Here is a 25,075-nt window from a genome sequence, read left to right on the forward strand (position 1 = left end):
TTATCAAAATGATGTTAAATTACATTGTCTACCCCTACCTTGTGGTGCTAAATAGAGTTAGAGCTATTCCCATAAAAGGCTCTTGTAAAACCTCTGTATTAATAGATGAGTAAACCAAGACATTTATAGCTATTAAGTAGAAGACTTCGGGTATCGAATTTTGGCCTTCTGATTGCAAATATATGTTTCCCATTTCATATCTGAAGGTTTATAGACTTCAGAATTTGGTAGCTCAGATTATTTCAATACCTTACTTAATTGACCTCTCTATCTTGGTTGTACAGAGATATTTTCTTATTTATTTCATTTTCACACCTCTCCTTGAACTCTGAATGCCATTTTTGCATCTTAATCACCTTCCTCTGTGACTATTCCAATAGTTTCTTAATTCATCTTCCTCCCTCAAACTTCTCCCTTTCCAACCATGTTTCATATAGTTGCAAGACAGATTTTGCTGGAGGTCTGATCATGTCATTTCCCTACTCAATTAATTAGTGACCCTATCACCTCTGTACCCAAGTATAAACTCTTTCTGTTTGGCACATAAAGTTCATTATATCTTGGTCCCAACTTACCTTTCTAGGCTTAGTTCTCCACTTCATGTCATGAATACAAAGAGGAAGTAGATAATGTGAGAGATGGAAACAGAGAGAGAAGCTATGGTATTATAGCAAATGTGGATATAAGTGGAAAAAGAAATCTATATCTATATAATGAAATTTTCCAGGGGGATTCTTGGGGAGAATAGTAGTACAACTGATGGATATAGAAAATTTGAATACAGGAGCCAAATTGAATAGGAAAATGATGAATTTGGGATTGGGCATATAGAGTTTGTGACTTCAGTGGAATATTCAAGCAGTAGTTATAAACAGAGAACTAGTCAGGGATAGAATTTTAGGTTAAAAAAATAGATTTGAAAGGCATCTGGAAAGTACTGATAAGCAAAGCTGGGAGAATGAAAGAGATTGGCAAAGCAAAAACTTCAAAATGAAGTTATTTTGTCATTCAGTTATTTCATTCAATACCTTATTCATATATGACAGTTCATCTCCCATCTTCACATGTTTTGACTGACATTACTCCATATATGGCATGCTTTCTTAGATTCCTTGGTTTCCTTCAAAACTCAGCTTAGATGACATATGAAGCCTTTCCTGATCTCCTTGACTCTGAACACTTTAGGTCCCTCTGGAATTAATTTGTATTTATTTGGTATGTATCATTTCCCCTGATATAATATAAACTCTTCAAGGCCAGGAATTGTTTTGTCTTTGTATTTCTAACTCTAATGCCTAATATCATAGCTGTTACTGATGCAGGTATGTAATTCCTAAAATTTACTTTTCTAAAAGAACCATCAGGGAGGTGACACCATGATAGACAAGTGAATTGGATTTAAGTGTGGGAGGGCTGGGCAAGGTCACATGCCTCACTTTTCCCTCCAAAGCCATCTGAGATGACTGGAGGTTGCCCTGGATGAAGTGGGAGATCTTGACCTTTTTAAGCTTATGCTTTCAACAGGTCTAGTCTAACTCAGGCTGCACCCTTTCAATAATTAAGGGTAGGTAGGGACTGAGGTAAAGAATTTCCTCTTTCACCTAGTCCCCCCCCCCTTAAAAAACAAAACAAAACAAAAACAAAAACAAAAAACAAACAAAAAAAAACACACCCAAACAAAAAAATCTAAATAAATAAATTGTGATTGTTGCTTGAATGATGGATAGCCAAAGTAGAGCTATCTTTACTTCAATAACAGTGGAAGAATTTGTTTCTCTTTTATTTTGCTATGGAACTCTGGTATAGAGATTGAACAATTGAGGCTTTTGCCCTTTAAGTTGAGAGCTGGATGGATTGTCTGTCCTTATTACATGTGGCTACACACATCTTTGGGCATAGTCTGTATTCTACAGCATTCATTTTCCTCTCCAGAGAAAAAAACTAGGATCCTTTTCACCCCTTCTGAGTCTGGTAAATGATCAATTTGTAGCTAAAACTGGACTATGTCATGAAGCAACCTTTATGTAATCCCTGCTGCTCTGGGGTCTTTCTTTCTTCTAAAAACCCCAGGTGCACTATGCCTGTAGAACTGCATCTTTCTGCTACATTAAAATTTTATGATACTTGTTAAAGAGTCTTATGTGGTCTAACATCATATATGCTATGGAGAGCAAAATGTTTAAAAAATGCAATTGATAAATGTTAGGTTTTGCTGATATGTTGCTTTTAGCAAAAATCATTATCTCTCCTCACCTCCACCTTTGCTTGGTTTCTCTTATATACAATTAAAAAGCATAGCAAGGAAATAAATTCCCAACCTAAATAAGTAAATAATATATCTCTGGGCTCAGAACCTCCTCAGATTCTAAGTTCGAACAAATGAGTTCTAATGTGGGTAGAGGGGATGGTAGATTCAAAGAAAGAGAAACAGTTTCTTTATTTGGCCCCTTTCCCCATATTCCAGATATTTACATTAGGGAAATATCTAAAATAATGCTTCTCTACAATCCATGTTTGTCTTTCCTCAAATATGGGTGAAAGGGTACCCAACTCCTCAGCAAATATTCAATATATAAATATAAGGGAGAAAATATCTTTTATTTCATCTACCATGGAAAATGTTTAGATGCAAAGGACTTGTGAGACCTTGAACAAATATAAAAACAAAAATAGAAAGCAATGAGAGAGGCTATCAGTTTTATTGAGGATAATAAAAACACCTTGGGGATTGCCTAATGTACACTCCTCATTTACCACAGATCTCTTTTGTTCAAAAACTCATAGTCACAGTACAGAAAGGTATGCAAGGCCCAGATTTCTTGCTCAGTCCCCTTCTTTCTCCTCTCCTCTACCCCATGACTTGACTTAAGTCATCTGGCTACAGAGGCCATGGTAATCTTACCCCCTCCTTCACAAAACATGCTATTGACAAAAGAGAATTCCTTTAGGAAGCTATCACTGAAACACTCAAATTTGAAAATTCTCCATTTTATTATTATGAATAACATTTAAGCATAAAGTCTAGCAAAGGCTGCTTTCAGGATTTCTTCTCTATATGCAATCCAATGCCTACCATTTTCTTGGGCTTCTATAGGAATTTCATGAATGGCCTGGCCATGGCTGAATTTTAGGTGAAGAAAGACCATTTGCAACTTGAATCTTTTAATTTGGCTCAGAATAAAAACAGAAAGGCAGAAGATGATCAAAAGCCTAAGGTCCAGGTAGGTGTTACAACTGGATCATGATCACTTGTACATGAATATTCTCCTATAAGTCACTGTTTTCTGCTTCAGGATATGTGGGGGAACAAATCCATGATTTCTCATTTAGTTCCATACCTTGCTCTACTCTCTTATAGTAGCCCAAGGAAGAGTAAAGAATCTAGATTTTTTTTTTAAAAGGGAAGCTGGCAGAAGAACTATGAACAATGTAATTTGGCACTCAGAGTGGACCTGATTCTGAAAACAAGTCTCCTATCCTGCCCTTCTCCCTCCCCAACGAAATTCAATCATTCATTCTATAATGCTTTTAGTATCAATAAAACTATTAGCTGTCACTAAAAAAAAATCTCATTACCAGAGGCAAATAAGATAGGTTCTATTTGTCTTAGAGAGTCAATCATCAGAAGGTAGCTCCAGTTTGTGAAATTCAATCAGTAAGGCAGCAATGGTCATACCTGAAAAAAAATGGCCTAGATTACCATTGCCTTTTCCTACCCATTAGTCCATTCTCCTAATTGACCTTTGATTTCAACTTTTGCTCCCAGTTTTCCACATTATGACTTTCTCTCAATTATAAAACACATGACATTTTTTCCTTTTGCTGGATGTTTCCTAAACAAAAGAAGCTTCATCTCTGAATGGTGATAGTAATTTTTGAGATCAGGGCTGGAAAACCAATGTAAGACAGTCCTTGGGTTCACTGAAAGGTCTCTATATGGCAGGAATAGGACCCTTCCACAGACAGCTTGCCTGTCCATTTAGGACTCAGTCCTTTTCTTCTGCTCAAACACTGACTGCTTTGTCTATGGATGAGGCAAAGAAAGAAAGGAAAACAGGGACAATGGGGACTTGCCAAGCAAATCTACAAACTGATAGGCACAATTCAGAAAATCTGGATGACTCCATAACTTCAAAACCAGAATATTTTTTTATCTTTTCCTAGTCATCCTCAAATACTGTGGGAAATGGGAAAAAAGAAAAAGAACTTTATGCAAGCTTGAAGTGGAGAGATAAATTCCAAATCATGTACTTTCATGACCTTCTCTATAGACTAATATGTCAATAGGAGGAATTTAAATGGCATCTTAATCAATAAAATACTAGAAATGTGAGTAACTTAATTATGGAGTGAAAGGAAGTAATTATCATCATATGGTTTCCATTTAACTTTTGGAAGCAAATTCATTTTTTATGAATTTGCTTTATTCTTTCTTATGGTCTATTGTTCTGAAAACTATCATCTTTTTTCTAATCATTTATACAAAAATAACTAAATAGGTTAATTCTGTTATGAAGACCTAAAAAATGTTTTTTAACTGTTTTATTGTTCCTTTATCTCTGCAGCTAGATGATAGCTTGATGCAGTAGTAGATACAACACTGTTTCAAGAAGATCTGAATACTAATCTTGCCTGAGATAATTAATGGCTATATACCCTGAAACACTTATTTAGCATCTACTGTACATTAGGCACTATGCTAAGTGCTTTACAAATTTTATGTCATTTAGAGCTCATTCCAGATCTTAAAACTGCTTTAATTCTAAGCACCTGGCCAAGCCTTATTGATTATTAATTGATGAAAAAATGTTTCACTTAAGATGGCTAAAAAAATATGAGTAGCATTCAGGAGAATTAATGAAATTAAGACTTAAGTAACTGAACAGAAAATTTCAGGAAATATTTAAGGAAAAGGAGAAGGTAATCAGCAAGGTGAGGGAAGGTTTTTTTGTTTTGTTTTGTTTTGTTTTAAAGGGAAGTAGAACAAATTGGTGAGTAAAGCAAGTTGACAGAATAGATTGATTGGTGAGGTTAGCTGGTAAAACCAATAAAGGAGTTGGTTAATTCAAGAGATGGGGAGGAAGTATATAATAGTATATTTTATGACTTTAAAGGAACCTGATTGTTCTTACCACACTAACCAAGAAGATTAGAAAGATCATAACAAGTTTAAGGGCTTTAGTTAAGAGCACTTAGAGAAGGGTAGCTGGGAGGTACAGTGGATAGAGCACCAGCCCTGAATTCAGGAAGATCTGAGTTCAAATTTGGCCTCAGACACTTACCACTTCCTAGCTGTGTGACCCTGGGCAAGTTACTTAACCTCCGCCTCAGGGGGGAAAAAAAAAAAAAAGTAAACTTTGAGGAAACTGTATTCCTAATCTCTATCTTCTATCATATGGATGAGATTGTCATCTATTTCAGAGTGTTTTTTATTTTTGTTAAAGACTATCTTATCTTATTTTTCTTAAACACTTATGGTTAAATCCTATATATATATATATTTTAAAGTCTCTTTGTTCACATTGTGAATACAGTGGACAGCTCACATAAGTGGACAGGCACACATAAGTGATTGCTAGAACAAATCCCAACTCCCTACCCCTTTGTAAAAAAATTTATTTCCCTGGTTTGGGGAAACCAAGACTAGAACCCATTCATATGTTCCTTAACTATGCTTCTAAGGATAGGATTACTATGAACACTGGTCTTTAAGTCTTTACCATCAAATCATGAGTCTACATGGATGATTCTTAAGGATAAGCTTAAATGCTCAAATGAATCCATCATTTCTGTGATGAATGGTCCCTCCAATGAAGTAGCAAATCTAATCCTATACACTTCCATTATGCCTGTCCATTCAGAGTGATTCATGTTGATGGGGGTTGAGGTCCCTTTAAGAACTACTCCCCCCACCATGGCTGAAGAAGCTAGGATCTTTTGATTCATAAATCCTGGTCAAAAAGCACCCTTTTGAATTCCAGTGATATTCAGGCTGTCCCCAACTCCCACCGGATCTGAGCTGACTTGGGTTTTCCCAACCCCCCCAGTTTAAACCCATTGAATTCTATTCAATGCTGACCCTGGCTGAAAACCCACCCGGAGCCTGGGACTCCACCCACCTTCAGGATCACCAAGAGCTCCCATTATAAAAGGGGCTACTTTGGAGTCCACATTTTGCAGAAGTCCTAAGCATGGCATCCTTATGTCCGTCATGTCAAGGGTTTCTGCCCACCGGACCTATTCCGGTGCCCTTTTATTTCTACCATCAACTTTACTAACTAAACTTTACTTCCAAATCCCTACATTAAACTTTTTATCAATCTAGGTTTTCGGGCCTGTAAATTTCTTTACAGAGGACTCTGCACAGTCACGGGACTATCCTTGCACTGATCCAAAAGGGGTTCCCCCTTCCCTAACTCTCATCAATGTTTGTGTTTCATGAGTTCACCACAGAGATCAGCCCACCAAGTTACGGGCTTTCCTCTCTTTGTCTTAAAATCCTTACTATAGAATTATGCCATCTTTTTATTTTATTATACATTTCCCTGACAGCATTACTTGCTCTCAGAAGTCCTTGTTCTACTTGGGGCAGCTTTCTCATAGTAATTATGCACCTGCCCATTGCCCCCTGGGTAATGCTTATTTAAATTTTTTTCAGATACCCTATGTGACTTTCAGTTACATAATACCTCCAGAATAATATCTTTATTGAAAAAAGATGGGCTTTTGTTTCCTTGATCATCAAAGGAACTTTGCAGTTTTCCTACAAAACAATCCAGACTGTTTGACTTCTTACTAACATAATCACTGTCAAACTGCCAAATTCATTTTGAATCACTATAACATATATCTATTTCAACACTGATTCAAGCAACAACTTTGTGAAAGGCATAGAAAAGCACAAACTGTATATTTTAGATCATTTATGTTGGACCCTTGATCTGGAAGTCACAAAAACAAATTTGAGTAATGAAAAAGTAGCAATTGAAAGGTATCCAAAGTGAAATGGCTTAGAGGAGAGGTAGTGTGCCTCTCTTTATTGAAGGTCTTCAAGCAAACTACTCATCAAATACACGGATTTACCTTTTTCTATATCCTCTGTATTGAGCATAATGCCTCACACATAATAATTGTTTAATAAATGTTTGTTGATTGATTGCACGGGAGGTTATTGTTCCATTCTGACTTGGATTCCTTAAACTACCATTTATACTGTACTTTAAGATTTGAAAAGCACTTAACAGAAAAGTCAATACTCAATAAAGATTTATTAAGTAAGAAGAAGAAGGAGGAGGAGGAAGAAGAAAAGGTGGAGAAGGAAGAGGAGGAGGAGGAGGAGAAAGGAAGGAAGGAAGGAAAAAGAAAGAAAGTAAGAAAGAAGGAAAGAAAGAAATAAAGAAAGATTCTCTGCCCTCAAGGAATTTGAAATTTGAAAATTTGGAAAAATGAAAATTAGAAGGTACCAGAAAAAAGCCTTAGGGACACTGAAGAGAAAACAGAAAAATTAAACAGTACTGTTGAGTGATGTCTTAATTTATTATCACAAGAACTCTTGAAATAGGTGCTATTATTATGTTAAATTTATATAAGAAGAAACTGAGGCAGGCTGCAATTAAGAGACTTGCCCAGGGTCAAAGAACTAGTCTGTGTACAAGGAAGGGTTTGAGTTCATTCTAATCTTATCATTTTGTGATATGACAACTTTTTTCTTTTTTTTACTTCATATTTTCTCAGTTCAAGAATTCAACTGTAATTAATGGTAATTTTAATGGTAAGTATATAATTTTTTAAAAAAGAAATAACAGTGAAAAACCATGAACACATGGTCTATTTACATATTTCCATTTATTTAATGCTAATTAGCTAAGGATTCTTGCTAACCAAAAGATTTGCTTATGCCTGGACACAATCCTATTCATTTAAAAATTCTAAAAATAAGTTATATTCAACTTGAAGATTTATTTTATTATTCTTTAGCTTCAAAATTTTAAATAGTGGTTACTGAGTAAATGAACAAGATTTACTAATTCAGCTTTCATGATTTATTACAGAATTTTAACATGGTATGACATTCTCTATAAAGTAATGATAGGATAACAGGAAATGTCTTTCATTAAAATAATGAAATTAAATAGGATGTTAATTCTTGGAATCCGCAATGCCATAAAATCCTCAAATCATATTCCAAAAGTATTAAAAGATAGTTCACATATTGAAAGGCAATTAATTTGAATGCCTCAAAATTACTCCATAGAAAAGGTACTATTCTTTTTCCTATTTTATAGATAAGAAATTGTGCCTCAGAGATGAGTAATTAATCCTCAGTCACGTAGCAACTGTCAGAGGGAAGATCTGAACACAAGTCTTCCTGACAAGTCCAGAACTTTATCAACATCCCTCAGGCTTCCCATCAATGAGTAAGGTATAATAAAGTTTTCTTTAATTTAGCCATTGACAAGATAAATTTTGCCCTCAGATACTATGTTATTGATTAAATCTTCAAGAGCTGGAAGGAGCTAGTGCTGCTACCACAATATACCAATTGAATTTATTATGTTAGAATTACTCAGTACCTTTCTTCTGGAGAGTTCAAAAGATAAAATCGCTTCTGTTCCAGAGATTTCAATCTTAAAGCTATGAAATTTGTGTTGTGTGATTTTTTAAAAAGAAACAGAAATTAATGCTGCCTTAGCTTTAAATATGTATATTATATATATATATGCATACACACACATATAAAATGCAAATGTGCCAAAAAAAAAAAAAAACGAAAAATGGCTTTTAGCTGTATCACTGACATTTACCAAATGTGCTTTTTAAATTTGGAAAATATTCTATGTGGCAACCTTTAAATTGTTTCTGTGACACTAAGACAATGATTTCATGTCAAATCTCACAGACACAAAACAACTGAAGTGTCTGTGGTCAACTGACACATTTCTGGAAAATGTATAAGTTTCTGGAAAAACATGATTTACTTGAAGGAAAACAAATGTACTCATTAGAACAATAAGCTGCTATTTTGTTATTATTCTTTTTTAAAAATTTTAACATTCACTTAAGATATATTTTTTCAGTTCCAAACTCTCTTTCTCCCTCTAGGCACTACCCAGTAGGGAAAGTGGGAAAGTACCCATTATACATTGAAGTCATGCAAAACATATTTCTATATTATCTGACTATTATTCTTTAACATTTAGCATTCTGAGAACTATGTCACAAAGAAAAGAAAAGGACTGTTTTTATATAATTAAATAAGAGACTTGTGATATAAATTCACTGAAACCACTTTTGGAATAACTCCATAGTAGACAGGACTTATGAGGATGATAAATGCTACTACTAGTGATAATAACAACTCATTTATATACCTCTTTAAAATGTACAAAGTCATTCATATATATATATATATATATATATATGTATATATATATACACACACATATATATTTACATGTATTATCTAATTTGATCTCATTTTTGCAAGATACAATGTTGCAAATTAATTTGAGTTCCAAATTATATGCTTCTTTTTTCCCCTTCTCTTCCTCCTCCCTGAGATAGTAAGCAACCTGCTATACCTTTATACATGTGCAATTTTCTATATTAGTTATTTTGTAGAAAAAACTTGGACAAAATGAAAGAAAGTGAAAAATAGTATGCTTTAATTTGCATTCAATATCATCAGTTACTTCTCTGGAGTCAGATAGCATTTTTCATCATGAATTCTTTAGATTTGTCTCGGAACATTGTATTGCTAAGAACAGCTGAGTCATTCATAGTTGTTTGTTGGATAATATTGCTGCTCTCATGTACAGTGTTCCCCTGGTGCTGTTCATTTCATTCTGTATCAATTCACGTAAGTCTATATTTTTTGTGAAATCATCCAGTTTATCACTTCTTATAGAATAATAATATCTCATTGCATTTATGTACCACAACTTGTTCAGCCATTTCTAATTGCTCCATATCCTCTCAACTTCCAATTTTTTGATCCCACAGGAAGAGCTACTATTTTTTTTCATACATATGTGTTCCCCCCTTCCTTTTTTTATCTTTTTGGGATATAGACTTACTAGTGGTATTGCTGGATCAAAATGTATGAGCAGTTGGATTGTCCTTTGGGCATGGTTTCAAAATGCTCTCCAGAATTGGATCAGTTTACAACTCTACCAACAGTGCATTAGTGGTTTGCTTGGTTTTTTTTGTTTGTTTTGTTTGTTTTTTGTTTTTTCCTCCTATATCCCTTCCAATATTTGTCATTTTCCTTTTTTGTCATATTAGCCAATATGATAGGTGCAGGGTAGCACCTCAAAGGTATTTTAAATTATATTACTCTAATCAATTTGATTTAGAGCATTCTAAGTAACTATAGATAGCTTTGATTTATCTGAAATATGCCTGTTCATATCCTTTGACCATTTATCTATTGGGAAATAACTTGTATTCTTATAATTTTGACTCTGTTCTTTATATTTGAAAAATGAGGCCTTTGTCAGAGACACTTGATTTAACAAAAAAACAAAAAACCCACAATCTTACAACTTTAGAAAATTTTCATATTGAATGTCATCTTTCTGCTGAAATCTCATTTTAAGTAATTCAGCAATGAGTTTACAATAATTTGATAGATATTCCTTAATTTCTCATTATAAAACCACAATGCTTGCCTATTAAGCATTTCTTTGATCAACAATCCATTTTTTTTATAATTCTGGCTTTAATTATAATGGATCAGTTTTAAATGAAGTTTAAATTAAGATATTTTCCAGGCCATTGAAGCACGTTTGTTTCCTTCTTTTGATTAAATTCATCAATTTTTCATAACTTGTATCATAGTCTATTCACATTTCATTTAGAAATTTCTCTAACCAAGGAACAATTTTTCTACTCAATATATCAATCTATTTATAAGAGTTAATCTGTTCTTCAACAGGGACAAGAACAACAAAATTGTGTGTGTGTGTGTGTACGTGTGTGTGTGTGTGTGTGTGTGTGTGTGTGTACATTTTATAATATAACGAAGATGCCCAAGTCATATTGGTCCATCTAGAATATTCCAATGATTTTTAACTTTGAAAAATAAAAAGTGAATATCATCAATATAAATTACCATACTTAACTCCTTGGTATTTCATCCTTCTTGTCTGTAGTAAATTTTTTTTTTTTTTTCGTAATAACAGTTAGCTCCTTTTGGGCAGTTATTTTACTATTCTTTTGACTTATAGAAGCCAGTACCATTATATAGAGGAATCAATAACAAACCTTTCAGCTGCTAGGTTCCTTTGAAGGTCATTTCTTATTTTCTGTAGATTCATTGTTATGCATCAGTAGTTTTTCAGTTATTGGTGTTTTTCATTTTAGACTATTTTATTGTATTCACCATTTTTTTTTCATATTTTAGTGTGAATGATTCTGTTTCAGTGCGCACTTGAAGGGTTCTTGAAGCAATTAACTTCCTTATATCAATAGGCACTACAATATCTTTAATGCTCAATAATAAGTGCTCTGTCAAAGCTATAACTTTTGTTTGTTTCTTTGGTGAAATATCTATTCTTAAAAACTTTAGAATTAAAATCCCAATAGAGATTTAATGAAAAACGTGTATGAAACTCAACTAACAAAGAACTAACAAAAAAGATGGAAGAGAAAACTGATCAATTTGGTTTCATCTCATCATCATAAATACTGATCAGTCTAGTGTTAGTATAAGCAAACATTTAAGCCTACTGCCATAAAAAAATGAAATAATATTAAAATAAGTACTTGCCCCAAGTAATGCATAATTAAATCATGAAAAAATTTGTGCATGAGCAAACTTGTCATAAAATAGTTTAAATACTTGTCCATGATCATATAGCTAATAACTATTTGACCCTAAGATTTGAACCTAGGTTTTTCTGATTGCAAGTAGCAATTACTTCATACTACCATAATTTGACAGATACTTCATCCTATTTCCAAGTGATTAGTATTTCATCTCTTGTTAAAGTTTTTTTTTTGTTTGTTTGTTTACATTTTGAAAGTTTTTCATTCTATGCATTTGAAGACTGAAAGTATTTCATAAAGTCAGATTAGTTGAACACATTGTTTCTAAATTTTATGAATCAATGGTACATCTAAAAAAGTTTTTTTAAGGTTCTCTTTTAATGATTCTTCAGTTACAGCATAGTTAATTTGTTGAAATAACAAGAATATTTTGAAGTTTGATTTTGTTATGGACTTGCCAATTTATAAGGAAGGTGGGTATCTAATAAGAATACCTGAATTCAAATCCAGCCTCAGCTATTTATGTCTGTGTGACTCTGGACAAATCACTCAAAACTATGGCTGCCTGATTCCTTATCTGTAAAATAGGTACAGTAATATTCTTTATCTCACAAGGTTGTTATGAGGCTCAAATAAAATAATATTTTAAGGCACTTTGCATAGAGGTTTTTAATAAATACTTATTTCCTACTCTTCCTCCTTTAATTCTATAATATAATCATATCATTCTGGGTATCTAAGAAATGCTATATTGGGACAGCTAAGAGAAACAGTAGACAGCCTTGGGCCTGAAGTCAAGATGAATCTTTCTGAGTTCAAATCTAGCCTCAGACTCTTACTAGATGTGTGACTAGATAAATTGCTTAAATCTGTTTGCCTCAGTTTCCTTATCTATAAAATGTAGTAGGAAATGGCAAATCACTCCAGTTTCTTTGCCAAAAACCACCTTCAAATAGATTCACTATCCTGCAATGAAGTGTTATAGTTTCCACTATCTTATTACATAGTCTTTACCAATCAATATAATTTAAGCTTTTGTGAATAATTATTCTGTAACTTCTAGTGACAATGACCCTGATCCTGAATAGATATCTTAATCTCTTCAGTTCTTGTAAATAAATCCACTAATCTCAATGATTTGTTTGATGCTTTATTTGTCAAGATTTTTGTTAGCTGAGTTCATGTAGATATTTCTGTGTGCCTTTTAGTTCTACTCTTGAATCTTAACTCTTTTATAAATTCTCTTTAGACATGAACCACTTTCAGTTATAGTCAACACATTCAGTAGCATATACCTGCTGTCATCCTTTACTATTGTGTTTTGAATTTAAATTAAGATATTTTTGTTTCTTTCAAAACAAACTTCTATAAACTTTTATTCTTTTCATTATGTGCTCTGAGAATATGCCATTCTTCCTCATCATTAGCATTAAAATTATTATTATTTGAGAAATAGGGATAATAACTTCTTTTCTTCCCTCATGCTATTTTTGTGAGGCTCTTATGAAGCAAGATATGTGAAGTATTTTCTAAAGATTTTATGTAAATGAGGTAAAATTATAATTCTTTGTATAACTTTCTAATATTAAGCATGCAACTACCTTTTTACAATGAACATAACATATTTGGTTGCTCAGAAAGGTGAACTTTTTAAAACTTGGAAAATTACCAATATTTGAAGGAAATAATTATCATAATTTAAGTTTGAAAGATTTTTGATTTGTAAACTGAAGACATGGTCTCAAAACTCATTTCTGCTAGTTAGCTTAGTGACCTTTGGCAGATAAATCAGTTCTCTGCGTTTGTGTTTTTCATCTGCAAAATAACTGGATTGGATTGGATGATCTTTAATGTTCCCTTCATTTCTTAATCATACAAACTTATGATTTCATAGATTTGGTGTCTCTTCTCCTGAAACAAATGAGAACCTATACATCCAATTCTTGAATTGTAGAAGCTAAAAAAAATTCTCCACCTGAGTGCATACATTCTTATGATTATTCTCTCTGAATTTAACTAGGCTATTTATTGAAGTTAAACCAACACTCAATTAACTGCCAGATTCATACTATGCACCTTTGCATCATATTCAGACTTAATGCATATTGCACTATGTTGGTATTAGTTTCAATAATCTGGAATATCCTCCAATTCACAAGGGGGAATCAGAGGAGGATTTTTGTGTAAAGATATCTGACTGAGAAATTTTCCTCTCTCTGGAGAAGTTTAGGGAATTTTATATTCTATTCTGAGTTGAATTCTTGAACAGAATGTCAGATAAAAACAACAATAATAATGATAATCATAATTGTGACATTAACTTACTTTTATGTTGTCTTATAGTTGCAAAGAAATTTACATATATTGCAATTTGTTCCTTACAAGGACATCTGAGAGGCAAGTAGCATTATTCTCATTTTATGGATCAGGAAAATGGGTTATAAAGAGAAAATGACTTATCCATGGTCTCTCAGTTAGTAAGTCACAAACAATAACTGAAACCATTATTATATAATTCTAAGACTTTTCACTACATTATGGTTTTAATTTAAAAAGTAGAAAAGTACAAAAAGATCAAAACACAGACATATTTCATAACCCAATCTTGATTATGAAGGTCAAAACAAACCCAATAATTATTTGTATTAGACAACTATAGAATAAAAAACAGTGAGCAAAGGCCAAGTAAAAAATAATTTCTCTTTGATTATTTTGCTTTTTAATTTTCATAATTCATATAACCTCACTTTAACAGGGCAACTGGACAGCTAGATGACACAGCAGATACAGTACTGGGACTGACATGAGGAAGACTTCTCTTCCTGAGTTTAAATTTGGCCTCAAGACACCTTTGACAAATGAACTGAAAAAGGAAATAGTAAATTACTCCAGTATTTTTGCCAAGTATTTTTCTTAAAGTCAGAAAGAATTGGACACAGATAAAATGACTGAAAAACAACATGACATTTGTCTTCTCCACCAAACAAAAAATTTAAAATAAATATTTTGGGTATCTCAAAAAAAAAATGATGGTGACTCAAGCGATGGATTTTTCAGCTTAGCAACTTCAGAAAAAACTTATCCTTTGAAATTCACTGGCTGACCATCATAGTTAAATTTTGATCATAGAAAACTTACAAGTACTATAATGTGAGAGGTTGAGAGATTGTAAGAGATATCGGTGAATGATTACCTATACCAATAAAAATCACAGGATTATGAGATTTTGAAGTTCAGCCAAGCTACTTAGGAGGCTTCATGGTTTTGACAATGAAACCATTCTGAATTATTTAAAATTTACAGTATTATCACAATTAAAAAAATAAAAATTCATTGAAGAATGTTTATTTTGTAATAATATCCTCAGTTTTTAACTGATCCTACTCCTCATCCAACTAAATAAAACTTCAAGGTGTAGAGTGTTTTGAGATTTTGTACAATCAGTGTACTATAACATGTAAGTGATTATTTCCTGCAATTATATTTTCATAATCTTATTATAGCAATACTTTTAAAGGAAACAAAAATTCTTGCATCAGAGTCATTTCCAGGCAGCAAAGAATCACTTCTCTGATATCAATCCTTGTGATAGTTGTCAAAATTCCTTGTCTGGAATCAAAATGAACTTTATTACAATTATAGTGTTTTAGGAAATTCTAAATAGTTTAGGAATGGGAAGTTAAAGCCATATGAAAACAAATCCAGTAGGGGATGTAAAAGTAGGAAAAAAGAGTATTGAATTAAATTGCTATTTGTAGATTCAGTGCTTTAATATGTCTTTGAGTTGTTATATTAAAGCTTCATTCTGCTGCTTGAAATCAAAGCTTAACAAAAAAAAATTAGAGCATATGAGAGAAAAATCAGAGGAAAAAAAATTTTTAAGATGTTCAAAAGTAGATTTTCTCATAGTAAAAACAAACACCCTGTGATGAGTTAATGCTAAGAGTAAAAAAATTATGTTTCTGCCCCTCACTACATTTCATTATCTACTATTCATTTTTGATGATTTGGCATTTCATAAGTTCCTTAACTAAATGCAAAGATTATTCCTAAATTGTTACTAAATACATGTAAACAATGCAAATTTTTTACAGTAGAATTACTATGAGCAATTCCTAATGACAAAGATCAGAAGGAAAACATAGAAATAAATATCTCATACCTAATATTTGAGAAATCTGAAGGCAGTTCACTGGTCTGCCTTCACAATCTCACATAGTATTTGAAATTATTGCAAAATAATTTATCCACACTTTCAAATAAGGGGCTGGAAAATGTGTGAAGCAAATCATACTGACCTTTTTTTGCTAAGGAATTGTTTGGTTCATATTTCTCAATCAGCACTTGGACTTGTTCCTGTTTTAATGGTGGATAAAGGATTTCATTCAGTCGGGGATCTCGTTGCTTTAAATTGATAAACTCCATCATTTGATCAACAGTAAGATATGGTCTACTCTTGGCACCACTAAAAATAAGTAAAAGAAAAAAAAAAGAAATTACATTGTTTTTTGGTAACATATTTAATCAGCCAGAAAGAATTTATTAAATACTCATAAATGCAAGTCACTGCTTAAATAGTATTACAGAGAAAAGTGCTTTTGTAAAAGAAAAATGGTCACATTGCCCCAACCAATTTTTGTTTATGTTTCAAATTATAATTATGCATTATACACATTGTTTAATGTAATTTGAACTGATTTGGCATGCCTAAGGAAAATACCAACCATTGGCAAGGGCAAAAAAATACCTAGGAGTTCATGATCCCATAAATCCAAAAGGGAAAACTTCAAGGAGGAAAAAAAAAAAAGGATGGGTATGGTTTACACAATACAGTTAAAGTTCTAGCTGAATCACCAGCTTCTCATATCCAGCTTATTTCCGTAAGGATATATCTATTTATGGTAACTGAAAAAGTGAGCAAATTCTGTCATATTTTTCCTCTTCTCACAAGGGGAATTATAAACATCATCTCCTTTAGGACAGCAGTTGTATTTGATATAAATAATCTCAATACTACAGGAACTAATTCTACAACATGTACCCTATGGGCACTCCTGAAATTGTTTGATAGTAAGAAATTACAAAAATAAAAGTAATCAGGTGCACCAAGAATGTAATAATGTCAATCACAATCATAAGTATCAAATATATTCCCTTTGTGAGTTCACAGTTATACTTTCCATCTTTTTCAATTAATTCATTTTGTTGACCTTAATATCAGATAAAATGTAAAAGTGCTGTTTTCTTACTTTTAAATAGGTTGCTTTTCTTATATATTTTCTCTTTAAAATGAATATGTGAGTTTATTACTGATGTAATAAAGGATGAAGAATTTCTATGATATTAATAGATCCTATATAACCCAATTTTTACTTGTTCAAGATAAAGTTGCTATTCTTTGAAAAATGATCTAAAATTTAAGGGAGGAGTGGGATGGGATAATCTGATGATTTCATATGGTACTTTTTAAAAAGGCAGGTATCAAGATCTAGGAAGAAGGAGGTAATATCTTTGTGGAACACCCAATCAGATGTAAGATTCCTGGAAATTGGGAACTTTGAGTCCTGGAACATTCTCCAATGAGCTTTAATTGCTCCTTTATCAGAGGTACAGGGAAAGCCTAGTTTAGAGGAAAGTATCTACTAAAAAAGAGGCAATCACCTCCTACTATTAATAGAAACATGAAACTTAATAGCTACAACTAATCTTAAATTATGTAATTCACTCTTCTTGGTTTAAAAATGAGGGAATTAATGTTGCAACTAAGTAACATAGATGCTTAGTGACTCAGATGAGACCTGTAGCCACTTAAGAGTATTTCCAATCCACCATTCTTTTTCTTGCATTACTTCTCCTTTCTCTCTATATTGTTAAAACCAAATATGGTTAAATGAGAAAAATGCAATACTTATAACTACTAATTTATGTCAGATAGCAAACCTCTGTCCACTTAAACTAATGGATATTTCTATGGGAAAATAGTATATGATCAATTAGTGAATAGCTGGGTGATTTTTCTAAACTCAGATACCCAACCTAACATTATTAAATGAGAAAAAAAGCAAATTTAAAAGAATCCCTTACAATTCAGAAAAGATGTTATCAATTTCAGGTCGAGGGCAAAGGTTGTTTAAGAAAACTCTATATACTTCTGGAGTAAAGTCTTCTTGAGGTATTGAATCATTCTGAGAAAAAAAAAAAAGAAACAAATCAAAATGAAAATTCTTTTTAAAGCCAGCATTAACATAATGAATATGTCTCTGGAACAAATCATTCATTTTATACTGTGCATTACTGAGAGTAAAGCGCTCCCTCATTAGCCACTGGATAAATGTAGCTACTACCAGAATAAGATATGTTCACCAAAGAATTGAAAGGTATAGCAGACACATCAATAGCAATATAAAAATATATACTAAAATCTAATTGTACATAAAGTTTGGCAAACATATTACAGGTATTGTTTGATTAACTATCAATTAAGTTTTATAAATAATAAAATACTTTACCACTGAATACTTTTAACCTTGATTGTTTAGAAAATAAGTAGTTAATGTAGGAAACAGTTTTCATAATTTATTTCATTGTTTTTCTCTGTTGCCATGCAAACCGGAAGCAGGCATTCAAGCTTTTGTTAATAGGAAGGGCATTTTTTCATAACCTTTCCTGTTTCAGGTACATGTGTTATGTTTGTTTTCATTTTCAAGTCAGTCTAATTGGGAAGACAGAATTCCTTCCCCTTATATTCATATCAGTTTTGAAATATGCATTAATTTAGAATAGCTAAACAGGTATCATAAAATTGTTCTTAATGCATTGCCTGAAAGTGATAACAGAAAGTCTAATCCAATGCAGAAGCTCAATAGGTATCCATTGAATAAATGAAGTACTTAGAAACCACCTTTTTATCCAGATGGTAGCATAGGAAATAAATGAACATTTTATTTTTTTGCTATAGAAAAGTCTGAAGAATTGTATTCAATCACATAAGAAGCCATAAAGAGAAGACATGTCAAGGACTATTATATCTTAGATAATTGAAGACCAATTTTGAAATCATGAAATTAGAAATTTAAACCAAAGATATATGGAAGATACACTTGAGACCATCAAATCACCTTTCTGGCCTATTTCATTACACATAAAATGACAAAGATAATTAAAACCTTTTATTCTTTATAATTATTAAAATTTTCCATGCAATTGGTTTATAAAATCTTCATTTGTCATTGTTGACCTCTCAATCATTTAGTTAATTGGTGTAGAAATTGACTTACAGATAGATGATATAATTTCACACCTTTCTTCTTCTCTGGGCACTGCTAAATGAAGTGCGCAGTTTATTCAATAATTTGTCTAGAGCAATCTTGCACAAGAGATTGTATATCTAGCAAGGCTTTCTTCTTCTTTGTTTACCATTTTGTCACTCAAGTGAGAGTTTTTAAAAGATAGAAGAAAATTTAGAATGTTTGTAGATTAAACTAATATTGGAAGAGACTAAAGAGACATATAGAAAAAGTCGTATAGATACAAAGACAGAGGTAGAAGAGGCAACAAAGCCAAGAAATTGATGATGGTGATGGTGAAGATGACAATGAATTTGATGGTGGGGGAGCAATAATCTGACAGGAGTAAGAAAGCATGAGATTGAGGGTACACATAGAAGACCTGGTACAATATTATCTTGTTATCATAGACTAGGAGAAAGAGAGAAAAAGAGGAATGATATGAGGGAGCTTTTATGTGTAAACTATAACAGAGAAGATAGATCTTGACTATTTAGCTATATTTTCTCATTAAGATATAAGGGATGGGAGCAGCTAGTTGGTACAGTGGATAGAGCACCAGCCCTGAAGTCAGGAGGACCTGAGTTCAAATCTGGTCCAAGACACTTAACACTTTCTAGCTGTGTGATTCTGGGTAAATCACTTAACTCCATTGCCTCAGCAAACAAAGCAAAAAAAAAAAAAAAAAAAAAAAAAAGATATAAGGGATGATGTATCAAGGGCAACTAAGTAGTACATCTTATAGAGAGCCAGATATGGAGTTAGGAAGATTATATACTAGCTTTGTGACCCTGGACAAGTCACTTAAACTTGTTTGCTTAATTTTCTTCTACTATAAAATGAGCTAGAAGGAAATGGCAAGCCACTCAAACATGTTTGACAGGGAAATGCCAAATGGAGTCATGGAGAACTGGGAATGAATGAAATGACTGAACAACAACAAATAAACTTGAGGAGAAAAAAGCAAGTTGGGATAGCCTCTGAGGGAAGTGTGATATAGAAGGAGTAAACGGGGCTCAATCAAGACTGTTGTAATTAATTCAGTAGTTTCAATTGTATTCAACTACTTGTGATCCCACTTAGGGTATTCTTGGCAAAGATACTGGAGTGGTTTGCCATTTCCTTCTCCAGCTCATTTCACAAATGAGGAAATGGGGCTAACAGGATTCAGTGATTGCCCAGAGTCATATACCTAGTATCTGTGTCAGATTTGAATTCAGAAAAATGAATCTTCCTGATTCTAGGCCCAGCACTCTATCCAATGCACCATGTCATTGTCTGGTTAAGATTAGATAACAGAAATTTCTAAGGGACCTTGTCAACATAATTGTTTAATTTCCTCCAAAATGATTCAACAGAAAAAAAAAAAAAAAAAAAAAGAGTATGAGAGTGGGAATAATCCAGAGTTGATACTTGGAAATGAATGAGTAATGGAATCATAAAGTGGGAAAAAGAAGGCAGAGCAGTCTGGGTAGAGTACTAGGGTTAGTGGGATTGGAGGTCATTGCAAAGTCATATGATAGGTTTACAAGGAATGGGCTGATAAGAGATTATAGTCAGGCAAAGTAACTAGAATTCTCAATCATAGAAGGGGAATACTTTGTGCAAGAATGTTTGTGCAGCCCTCTTTGTAGTGGCTAGAAATTGGAAACTGAGTGGATGCCCATCAATTGGAGATTGGCCGAATAAATTGTGGTATATAAATGTTATGGAATATTATTGTTCTGTAAGAAATGACCAGCAGGATGATTTCAGAAAGGCCTGGAGAGACTTACATGAACGGATGCTGAGTGAAATGAGCAGGACCAGGAGATCATTATGATAAGGATTGAGGTCCTCTTAAGACTCCTTTCTGATTTCCAATCCTCCCATAGCTGACCTTTGATTTACAAATCCTGGTCATCCGGGCTTTCCCAGCCCCCACCGGATCTGAGCTAACCAGCCCCCACTATCTGTTCAGGTTTCCCAAACCCCCACAAACAGCTTCTTCCTTATCTAAGGACTCATTGACTTCTATTCAATGCTTACTGTGGCCCAAACCAGCCAGGAGCCTGGGACTTTACCCACTTTCAAGATTATAAAAAGGAAATTCTGGACCCCAGTCTCTTTGTAGGAGCCCCCCGAACATGGTATCTTTCCAGCCATGTAAGGGTTCCTGTCCACCTGGAGACCACCTCTGGCCCTGGCGTCTTTCTACCTTTGCCCTTACTTCTAAACCCCTACAATAAACCTTTTTTTAAAATCAATCTAGGGTTTTGGGCCTGTAAATTCCTTTACAGGGGACTCTGTGCTGTCACTAGACTTCATTTAACTATGTATCCTTGCGCTGAACCAAAAGGGGTTCCCCCTTTTCTAACTCTCATCAATTATATATCTCAACAATAATACTATACAATAATCAATTCTGATGGACGGCCCTCTTCAACAATGAGATGAAACAAATAAGTTCCATTTGTTCACTAATGAATGGAACCAGCTACACCCAGCGAAAGAATCTGGGAAATGAGTGTGAACCACTACATAGCATTCCCAATCTATCTATTTTTGTCCGCCTGCATTTTTGATTTCTTTCACAGGTTAATTGTACATTATTTCAAAGTCTGATTCTTCCTATACAGCAAAATAACTGTAGGGATATGTATATATATATATATTATATTTAACATATACTTTGACATATTTAGCATGTATTGGTCTGCCTGCCATCTAGGGGATGGGTGGGGGGAAGGAGGGGAGAAATTGGAACAAAAGGTTTTGCAACTGTCAATGTTGAAAAATTACCCATGCAAAAAGCTATAAAAAAAAAGTGAATACTTGTGAGTGATAGCAAGATCAGAAATGTAATCATCCTTCTGTTTGGCTAAATTGAAGTTAAAATATAGGTTGTAGAAGTTAAAAAGTCTAAGAACTGGAAAGGTATAGTGTTTAGGGGAAAAAAATCACCATGTATGTTGAAGTCTTCTATTATTAGAGTTTCTTTGAAGGGAAAGGCTGTGGTCTAGACATTGAATTTCTTGAGAAAGAAGTACAAATGACTTGGAGAAGTACTTGGATTGGGTGATAAATTGGGACAGAACAAATCTCAAAAGTGGAAAGATTACTGAGTACTGGCAGAAGAGGGAGAATCTCAAAATAGCAAGGAAGAGCAAAGAGTATATAGAGTTTTTCTCCTTATTTAGTGTACTGAGGGACACAGTAAAGGCTAAACCAATAATGGAAAGGATGACGAGGGTACTGTATTTTATAAGAGGGAGTCAGGGATCTATGACTGCCAAAAGATGAAAGGGGCAAAAGAGGAAGAAGTCTAGAATAAACGGAACTATATTAATGACAGAATGGGGATTCAAGATGGTGGAATAGAAAAGAAGGCAGAGATAATATGGAACATAAGAGATGTATGGATGAGTTGGATGGAGATGAGAGAACATTAAATTTGTAGAGGGGGAAATGGATGGATTTGGCTTGGGCATCTTGAAATTTTGTATCACTGGGATTAGAAAGTTAGAGATATGGAATTACTATGTGCAGGGAATTTAATACTTTATACTTAATTACATATTTAACTATATATATGTAATATTTTATATTATAAAAAATCCTCTGAAAGACAAAGGTGCATCACTTCTCCTTTAAATGTAAAGGCACAGGTACTAGAGGTGAGACCTCAATGTCATAGGTTTAGATACTGATCTGAGTCAGAAAGGCAATGTAAATGATCTGAGACCAGAAAGCAAAAGTCAAGGTGGATAAAGGTCAGTTTTGATGGAATTAGTTCAAGCAGAGTAGTAGTTATGCAAATCCTTCCTTGAACTTTTGGGGAGATGGGAGAGAAATTCTAGGAGCTCTCCTTTGGGAGAAACCTACAACTGGGAATCAAGATAAGCAGTTTCATTCTGTTTACTTGGTGAGACTAGCTACACCCTCTATTGAATAGCTATATGTCTATTGAGTAGCTGAACCCTCTATTGAGTTAAAAATTAGTACAAGACCACTCCTAGTAGCTTATTCAGTTGGAGATCTCAGCTGATAATCAGCTCAAACTGTCCCTCCCCCACCCCCCTTCCCAGGCTAAGATTTGGCCATAAAACAAAGGCCTATGAATGACTCTTTACTAATCCCCTAATTTGATTTGAGGTTAGTCCACTAAGAGAATTCTTTCTTAGTAAAAAATAAAACTTTCCTTTTTGCCACAGTTTTCCAGGTTCATGAATTCTTTTCACGTTGGACCTGCATCTCTCTCCAAGCCCATTCTCACACCTCAACAGTAGGAGATATTGTTCTGATGAACAAGCCAAGGAGCTAATCCATAAAGTTCCCCAAATTCCAGGGGAGTCTTAAAAGTTATTGATATCTTCTGGATATTACACTGCCCCCCTCTGGGCTTGCTCCATGCTGGTCTAGTTGTTTTCTCATTAAATGCTGCTTCACTGAAAATGATATTTCAAGTATCTTAGACATTGTAGGATCATCAATATTTTTTGACAATGTCAAAAACCTGTCTCATTGGGCTGTCTTTGTTGGGATCAATGTTCTATTGGATTCCATGAATTACAGAGACTGCTAATACTGGTTTTGTGGGAACTGTTGGGCACATATTCACAAGTGTAACTCTGGCAGTTGCAGGTGGGCAATATCTGCTGTGTGTTTTATCCTGGCTTATCTCTTAAAGGCTTCCTATTTTGATCAATAATTTTTTTTTTCCCCCACAAGAGATGACATTGAGTTGAATCTAAAGGGAACATAGAAATTATAAGAGTAAAAAGTAAGGAGGAAGTGAATTTCAGTAAAGGCAAAGATAGGAATAGTCTACCATGAGAACTAGGGCAGGAAAAACAAAACAAAACAAAAGAAACAAACAAAACTGATTTTGTAGATGTATGTGAATTTGCTATACCCACATATTCCAGCAGAAAATGGTTGATGGTGATTCCTAGGGTAGGTAATGAGTAAATATAGGTATCTAATAGAAGTAAGGGAAGATAATGAGAAAGCAGAAGATACTCAAGAAATCTTATCTGTAACACCTTAGGTTAGTTAACAGTGCACAATGACTGTGACTAGGTTTTTACTCTATTGTATACATGAGACAGGGAGCTATTATCAACTATTCTCTCTCTGTCAAGCCTTTGAATTATGGTTTCTCAGTAAATTCAATGAATATAATGTTTTTAACTGCTTTTAAGTTTAAAAACTAGAGGTTAAATTCAATAGTTAAAAGTGAAATATTAATAAGGAGGATAATAGTTTGCATGCTGTGTTAAACAGGATTTGTTTCTTCTAAAGAAACATATAATTTCAAAAGTTACAATAATTACATTGAAATTCCCATTGGTCAATGGTGAAAACAGGCTATGGGAATAGAAAACACACTTTTAGTTGACCTGGGGATGGCAATTTAATACACTATATTTATAAATTTAATAGAACATGTGCGTGTGTTTCCCTATAGAAAATGTAGGTTTATCAGCCTAAGTAAGATTTAAAAAATATATTAATGTATTTATGGATTTGGGAAAAGCAGGGCTATATAGTTTAAGAGAGAACAAAGTTCAAAGCCTACTTCAGACATATACTAGGGCAGGGACTACAGGAGAGTTATGTAACTCCTGAATGGTCCAGATCTCTCTCTAGGCTACAAATCACAAAAGGGTGGCTGGTCTGTCTCTCAACATTAGTTAAAAGAATTAATATTACTGGAATTCTCTACTTCATTAAGATTGTCAGTCTAGACTATTATCTGCATTCCTCCCTACTCCATAGAAACAGAAATGGAATTAACTCATTTTCAAAAAATTGTGTATTCTTATGCCAGTGATACGTGGAAATTCACAGGAACTACTCTAATTACTTCTCTACTCAGTTCATGCTAATGGTCCTTAAATGTAGAATTGTAAAATTATATCAATCTAAAATCTAAAAAACTGCTATTGAAAAACCCCATTTTCTAAATATAGAAAAAAGATCCAAAGGTTTCAAAAAAAGACAAATGCATTTGGCTTATTTACAGATGAATAGAAGGC

General features: G+C 33.4%; 1 protein-coding gene across 2 annotated transcripts in view; it reads right to left on the reverse strand.

The window, feature by feature from the left end:
• PLCB1 (phospholipase C beta 1) overlaps positions 1-25,075 on the reverse strand; it is an 814,021-nt gene that overhangs the window by 248,811 nt on the left and 540,135 nt on the right. For both annotated transcript variants that reach the window (XM_074287888.1, XM_074287889.1), the window contains exons 8-9: positions 17,854-17,954; positions 16,068-16,234 (exon numbers count right to left, since the gene is read on the reverse strand). In XM_074287888.1, coding sequence (XP_074143989.1) covers positions 16,068-16,234; positions 17,854-17,954 — 268 coding nt within the window. The remainder of the gene's footprint in view (positions 1-16,067; positions 16,235-17,853; positions 17,955-25,075) is intronic.

The sequence above is a fragment of the Sminthopsis crassicaudata genome, chromosome 2, assembly GCF_048593235.1.
Source record: "Sminthopsis crassicaudata isolate SCR6 chromosome 2, ASM4859323v1, whole genome shotgun sequence".
NCBI lineage: Eukaryota > Metazoa > Chordata > Mammalia > Dasyuromorphia > Dasyuridae > Sminthopsis > Sminthopsis crassicaudata.